This window comes from Cariama cristata, unplaced genomic scaffold (genome assembly GCF_000690535.1).
Source record: "Cariama cristata isolate BGI_N322 unplaced genomic scaffold, ASM69053v1 scaffold9370, whole genome shotgun sequence".
NCBI lineage: Eukaryota > Metazoa > Chordata > Aves > Cariamiformes > Cariamidae > Cariama > Cariama cristata.
The window spans coordinates 56,995-64,936 of NW_009595241.1; the positions used below are offsets into that span (position 1 = coordinate 56,995).

General features: G+C 39.5%; 1 protein-coding gene across 1 annotated transcript in view; it reads right to left on the reverse strand.

Moving 5' to 3' along the window:
- Positions 1 to 7,873, reverse strand: part of YLPM1 (YLP motif containing 1) — a gene marked incomplete at its 5' end in the record, with an annotated part of 38,852 nt that extends 30,979 nt beyond the window's left edge. Inside the window, 4 exons of the mRNA XM_009701366.1 lie at positions 12 to 293; positions 1,543 to 1,737; positions 2,716 to 2,913; positions 7,799 to 7,873. Of these exons, the coding sequence (XP_009699668.1) occupies positions 12 to 293; positions 1,543 to 1,737; positions 2,716 to 2,913; positions 7,799 to 7,873 (750 nt within the window). The remainder of the gene's footprint in view (positions 1 to 11; positions 294 to 1,542; positions 1,738 to 2,715; positions 2,914 to 7,798) is intronic.
- Between the last annotated feature and the right edge of the window lie 69 nt (positions 7,874 to 7,942).

Here is a 7,942-nt window from a genome sequence, read left to right on the forward strand (position 1 = left end):
GTGGTTTGAGAATATGGAACAAATGGAGGTGGCAGCGAAACATTTGCAGGATACTGATTCTTCAGATTTTGGAGTGAGCTCACTTTCTCCTGCAGATGGGACTGAGTGACCTTCATCTGCTCATCCCATGCTTTCCACTGTTTCTCATACTCTTGAAGCTGGTCTTTGTGAGGGTAGGTTTGAAGCTGATGCTGCCACTGTTGGTTCATTGATCGCTCCCAATCTTGATGAAGCTGCTGGAACTGCTTTTGCTGTGCCTCATAATGTCGCAGCTGCATGTCCACTGACATTGTCTGCAATGAGAAGACAAGAATAGCTTCAAAGTACCATCTTAGTTATTTTCAGAGCCACGTATTTCAGTATCACTTGTAATATCACAGTTTCTGTCTTGGGCAGAAGCTTGAGGAAGAACTATGCTGAAACAAAAGCAAACACAAACTGTGATGTCTAAAGTCATTGTGACAATTTACACATGACTAGAGAACATATATGTATAAAAGGCGCTTTTTTTGGCTTTTTTTTTTTTTTTAAACAGGACAGCTGAAGAAAGCTATAATCAAAGGGCTCCAATCCATGTTATTACTGGATGCTAACAATGGCTAAAGCCCAAATCAATCTTCACGCTTTCAATATATACAGTACATGGCTATTTCTCAAGATTCCAGTTGCTGCTATTAACCCACTCAGAGTTGCTTCAGCTGTCAGCAATTATTTTTCTCTAAGCCTTTGTCAGATCTTATTTGCACAATGAAGCTTCTTTCAAGGAGGTATTCTTTCGTTATGTGTAGATAGATTTGATCTTGTCTGGTATTTTCAGGGTTCACACTTAAGATTATTTTTTTTTAAAAAAAACCAAGCAAACAGCCCAAGCTGCAAAGAAGTGCTTAATGTACAAACTCCACCAACCCAGAAAAAGCTGACTCAACTCTCCAATACAGTAATCAGCTTCTACTTAAAAGCTTAAAGGTTGCAACACCGATATAATTATCCAAACTTGTTACTATGACTTTTTTTTATTTCACTGATTATTTGAGTGAAAAATAATGTGAGACAGTGATTTTCTTAATTACTTTAACTGCGTATTTTTGGCACGTATGTTTACTTCATTATGGTACATATTTATTCTTGTACTACACAGTGTTGTAAAAAAGAGAAGCTACCAAATTACTCCATGCAATCATCTGTTTACCTGACCTTTCTTCTGAATTGTTTCTCCAGCAGTAAAACATTGAAAGCTGGGTAAATTCAACAGTGTTCAGCTTTGCTCCTGTATCACCCAGGTATGTCTGAAAAAATCTTATAACAAGTGTAAAGTCCTGTATTTCTCATCCTACTAAAGCTTCATCACCATCTTTCAATTCTTTTTTCATCTTGAAATTGAGTGACAGTAGGAAAAGGGGACATAGACTTCTACCCAAGCAGAAAAAGTAGCTAGACAAATGAGCCGACCATGACAAATTATTCAACTACTTGTTTTTCAGCAGACCATGAGTGCTAGGTCACCCAGGAAGTATATCAAACACCATCTCCTTAGTGTTTCACCTGTAAGTGTGGAGGCTGTTGCATGATCTGTTGATACTGCTGTACTATCTGCTGCAGCTGGGCATGCTTCTGCATTATTCTCTGATATTGAAATCCAACCCGCTGATGGGGATGCTGCTGCCATTGAGCTGCTGCCGCTTGCAATTGCTGCAATCTCAAATCTTCCTCGGGGTCATCAGGAGGTTCAATATTGAGCTATAGAAAAAGGCAAATACTATAAACAAAGGAAAGCTCCTTCTGTCAGAAGAAAAACACACTTGGTCACTACCCAGTTTACAGGAAGTTTCTCAGTGTTCGTTATTTTATCACTCTAGTTCAGCATTCTGGCCACCCACAGCTTCTGGAAGGCTGAATTTTTATTTAATTTATTTTTCATGTGAATAGTGTGATCTAAAGGTTAGGCTGATGGCAACTAAGGTATTCATACATACAGAAACTACCTAGAGGAAACAGATTAATGTAGATCTGTTATCTGTTGCTCACAGCAAATATAATGAGACAATAGTGCTTTTTCATGATGAAGTAAAGTAATTCAGAGTGTGTTATTTTTGCCGCTCGGTAGGAATCCGCACACTGTAAGTTAAAGTGGAGCACACGCTGCAGGGTGATCTACTACCCTACAGCAATCTGTTCAAACATCAATCATGACCTCCATCCATTATGTAGTAACTGTTATTTAGCATGCTGACAAAAATATTCTGTGCAAAGTTCTTGGCTTTCAGATAACTATAACACACAGAGAGAAGGGGAGCCCGAATTGACAAACTGCCAGAGAGGAATTAAGAAACAGTGTCTTAAAGATATCATTCCTCATCTACTGAGTACTTGATTTTGTGCTTAGGTATCACAAAGTGTTTCTCAGACAAAGATGACAACGTTGGGGAAGGTGCGAGTGAGTCAAGCTTGGACTCGCTTCGTGCATGTGTGGGTGACTACATAAGACTATATACATGGAGAGTATTTTTATTTTTTCTAATTGATGCAGCCTTAGCAAATGTTCTTTTAAGATTGCTTTACCATATTTAGTTATTGTTACACAGTATACACAAGAATTTGATGGCATTATTTTCTTGTTTCTTTGTCCTGTCTAGCACAACAAATGTAGTGGCATCACTTTACAAAGCCTACCTGAGTTTCAGTGGATGTAAGAGAAGACTCATCTTCTTTAGAGGCTGGAGGCAGGGATTCATTAAGTGGAGGAGGTTCAGATTGCTGAGTTGAAGCACTCATTTTCCCTTCTTCAGACTTTGATCTCTGCTCAGATGCATCCTTCACTACTGGACCCTTCATTTGCTGCTGTCCCTGAGCATGGGCTTTTGCCCTTTGCTGCAGGCTAAGCAGGTGCTGCTGGTACCAGTATTGCTGCTGTTCCTACAACAGACAGAAATTTTCTAAGACAGCTTTCACAGGAGAAACTATGAAAATTAACTCATAATAGGCACTGGAATCATACTCTAGAAAAGTTTTAAAATCTGTTTTGAAGGAAATCTCACTTCATTATCAACAGCATTGCAATGGATGTCAGAAGGTAGAATCAAAATTCAGAAACCACTATGAGGTCTAGTACCTGCAGCAGAATTTATTTCCTACCTCAAAGAGCTTCCAACTAAAAAGAACAATAACAAAAAGCAGAAAGATGGTCAGTAATAAGCCAAATTACTACAGAAATGTGATAAGTACCATACTTCTTATTTTTAGTGCTTTTTATTCCTAACAACTATAGGTACTTATTATGAGACTAACTTAGGTAAAAGAAGGGAAAATGGAGGACAAGTATGAGTAACAGAGCAGTAAAGAGAAAAAGGAGGAAATGTACAAAAAAAATGAAGAGGATGAACAGAGAACACAGACATCAAGTAGAGTGAAAATGACAGCTCAGAAATTGTGGTGAAAACATTTGAATAAAGGCTGTGGAAAGGAAAAAGAGCAATCAGAATCAGCATGCAGGGAGGATTATTTATCATCTGAATTCCCATCAATTCTGCGTCATTCAACAGCTGAAGTAGTAAATATATACGGTTGCATCCAAAAAATTATCCATTTAAGAAGTGATCAAGCTATCAGTTTTAAATATTTCAGGCTAGAATTAGAGTACTCCAGGCAGATGACAGTAGCTTCAAAGCACTGTAAGCGCCACACAAAGCACCAACATAAAGAACGAAAGACTAAAGATAAGTATCTCAACACTTAAATAACCATCTTAAAGAGACCTGAATAGGAACCGACAGTTCTCTATCTCTTCCAACAGAAGAAATACCACACATCAAATCAGACTGGCAGGACACAGATTTAAAACACATGGGAGGCAGCTCTTCGCCTGACATGGCCTTGTGCTACCAAAGTCCCTGCCAGAGACCACTGCAAAGGCTAAAATTTTGTGGATTCGAGACACAGCTCCACAAGCTCATAGAAGAAAAATCTACAGATTTAAAAATAAAGACACCAGTTGCAGCTAAGGCAGCTGCTGTATTTTAGGGAAGTATCACAATACACTTGATTTTTAAGTTATTCTCTTAGCACCTTCTTTTAGTCACCGTCAAAGACAAAGTTATAAAATCCTGTGGTTTTGGCCTGACGTAGTGCAAGGATTCTTGTGTTCTCATGTCAATACCACCTCTGAGAATCTCTGACTGCGCTACATCTTTCACATCCTCTGTTCCTCCCTTCCATCCAAGCATGCACAGTTAAGAAAAGACACGTATATAAAGCCCACTCAGAAACAGAAAGGAATCCAAAAGATGCAGGTATTTTAAAATATAAGTGTGACAACAACAAAGTGGTAGGTGCTCTCTGATGAGATTTCTCAAAACTGAACCATTCCGCTTGTCTTAAAACACATTTAAAAGAAGTGCAAGCTTCCTCCAAAAGCCTACCTCGCACTCAAATCAGGAATGATGTCTTCTACTAGTAGCAATCTAGCAGACACCATTAAACATGGAGCTGTATTGTTAAAAAAATACTTCTGTAAAACTGTAACTTGGAGATGAGGTCAATGAGAGCAGAGCTTATGCTTCTTGGACTTTATGTTGATCCTGCAATAACTCCTGCCAAGAATCTTTTTAACAAGAATGCGACTCAGAAGAGCTGTCATGGCTTCGGGTGGAAGATGTGCATTCATGCTCCAGCGTGGTCTCTCTCAGAAATCTTCAACAACATGCTGTAACATTTACAACTTTCAAGACCGGGGAGGAGCATACAGCCCCAGCTATACAAAAGCTGATTCAATTATGCCTCTCAAAAGGCATTATAAGGCGATTTACATGACGGTGCTGGATGCGATGCTTGGTGAGCACCTGTTCTACTGCCACAAAATTGTTGTCTCCATGGATCCATTTTGTTTCCTCCTCATTCTACCAATTGGACAAAGAGTTAAAACTCAGAATATGATCAGGGGTTCACACAAAGAGCTATGATAATACCCTGTCATCTATTTGTTGCAGCAGATGAAGTCAGTGACACACATATTTCAGGTTCCATGTGAAAAGCATAAGAAAAGTGGAAAGGCAGATTTCTACAGCTTAATCTGAGCAAAACAGAAGTGCTAGTGTAGAAAATTCCTGATGGTGAAAAGTTCAGTTATTTGAGCGCTTATCTCCTGTCATTCTTCAAGTTCAGTAACAATCCTTAAGCCCAAGGAACACACCAGCATCAACATATGACTTTTTGCTTTTTTGGCTGACCAAGAGACTACACCTGTTGCATTGTACAGGTAACACTGAAACCAGTACTATCAGCTCCTAACCACAGGACATACCATGAAAAACATTAATGCAGAGCCCATGCCAAAATACTACTTCAAAATGAATTTAGGTGACCCTAGGCCATAACATAATGCCTATTTTGGGGGACACTCTGTCCTTTTCTAGTAAAGATAGCAAAAGAATGGTTGAGTACCATTTATAAAACAAAGGGGGGATTTTAAAGAGTGCAGCAGTCTGCTGAAAGGTGACATGGTAAAGCTAAGGTAGATAAATGCATACTTATGGGTACAGATGCACCCACACATATTTGTTTACTACTATAAATAAATAGCAGCACACAGTGCCCAAATATCAGATAATGCATTAATGAGATACAGGTAGACTAACAGGACTTGACAAAAGATGCATCTGATCGTAGAGAAACAAGAATTCAGCAATTTAATCCAACTGTACACCCGTGTAAGAAACTACGCTAAACTCAATATTGTCAAAGCAAAGAGCGGTACCTTATTTTTAGACAGGAAAGAGAAATAATAAAACACTAACTCACACTATTTGCATAATATTTTCTATGTTAAGAGAAAAACACTGATCTACTTGGCTGCAGCCACTGTTTCTGCGCAATGAGAAGAGAAAGAATTGTTTTAATTTACCAGTTTAAACAAAGGCTTAATAGGATCTTATAAATGACACATTGCAGTATTTCTCTACTCAGCTGTTAAGATCATTAGCAAGAAAGCATCACCATGCTTTGCTTTTCCTATTCCTATTGTGTAAGGACTTGTTGCTGCAAATCCTGTCTCATTTTACAGCCTAAGATAGCCAAAATCATAACAATCTGTTAATAACAAATTTATGATCAGCAAAGTACCATATTTATTTTGAATTAACACTGAATTGTGCATGAGAGTAAACAAACTACTCAAGATAGAAATTGTTTGTATAAACACTCATAAACCAGAAAACGTAAACTTCAGCTGCAGTCTGCTTCTTCTACATGTGCATCACAATAATGCATCACTTGCAATTCCTCTGGAAAGAAGAGAGTGGTTGAGGAACAATTAAATAACATTAATGAAATTTCAGGCCACATAAGGGGGGAGGAATTACAGCTTACTGTTTGATCTTGAGTGCAATAGTTTAAGTCGTCAGCAATCAGCCTCAATACCGAATTAACATCACTTTTTCTACACCTGATTTTTCAACATTTTTGTTTTGTCATTAAAAACTTTAGAGTCCCATTGCTATCACTGTAAAAGATCAATTAGTACTGTCCAAAACCTTTGTAAAATTAAATTAACGAACTGAAAGCACCACTTTGCTAGGCAGTGATTAGTTATATGGTGCAAGCTTAAAAACAATACATTCTTAAATGTATTCAGGTATTGGTACAAAATTTTAATGTATACAATTAAAAAGGTGTCCCAACAATGAACAAATTTAAAGTGACAGGGACTTCAATATAACACAACAGGATTTTTGCAAACTTAGCTTCAAATCAGAATGCTAAGATCAATTTGCCATATAAAGTCAATTTAAAGGATGCACTTCAGCTTTGCTCTTGCAGCCGGATCTCTACAAGCCAACTCTAAAACAAAGCAAAAGCCTCAGTGAATCTAACTGACCTGTACACATAGCTGAAGACCTCAACATGTGTCTCTCTTTGTGCATGCTTAACTTTAGGCAACTGGATTGTCACTAACTTTATGCATAGGAATGGTCACATCAAGTTCACTGGAACTGCTCCCATTTAGGAAGTGATGCATGTGAATGTTTGCAGGCATTTTGGCCCTACTGTACACATAAAAAGCACACAGCATTAACCATAAGAATATTTTTCATGTCAAAACCATTTCAGAACATTTCCCTCCAATGCCCTGTAAAATTTGATACTGGAAGCTTGAGCACCTGTAGCATAAAACATCTAAGTGTAAGTAAAGTGCAACTATGTACTAGGACAGAAACATTTTTGCAGCTTTAACTATGTCTGGTAAGATTAAAATAGTAACAATTCCACACCGAACAGACAGACAACTGAAACACGACCCCATGAGAAAACTAAATGAAGAAATCACGGAAGACAAGAGGCACTCATCCTGCAACGTGCAATAAGCAAACAGACTGTTCTATCTCACAACAGGCTGGACGAAGTCAACAGAGGTTTGGTGCAGGTCACCCACATGCTGTACTTTGGAAAAAAAATTCTCCAGAGACCAACAAAGGCTCCAAGAAAACAAAATTCAGCAGGCAGTTAGACTTTTGCCTAAACAACTCATTTGCTCCTGAAAAATGAAGATTTCTTACACCTCAACAACCACCACTGGATAAACAAACATTTATGGAGCCTCGTCTGAGCCATGCCACTCCTGGACTTCCAAGGGTTGCGTCCAAACCCTCGGAGTATTACGGAAACACGGCATGCTTATTAACTGCCCCTACTCGGAGACCTTTGCAACACCCGGTACCCGCCAGCGGTCGATCGCCACCGCTGCCCTGGCAACTGCCCGCTGCCAGTCGGGGCCGCAGGGGCGAGTGCAGAGGCGGTGGTGCCTTACCTGGGGAGTCATGGTGGAGGGGTCCGGCTGCTCGGTGCCGCCGGCCTCCTTGGCAGCACCCTGCGGGGCCTCCGGCTGGGCAGCAGCGGGCAGGGGCAAGGACGGCTGGGGTGGGGGGAAATGGGCCTGCGATGGCTTGGCCGG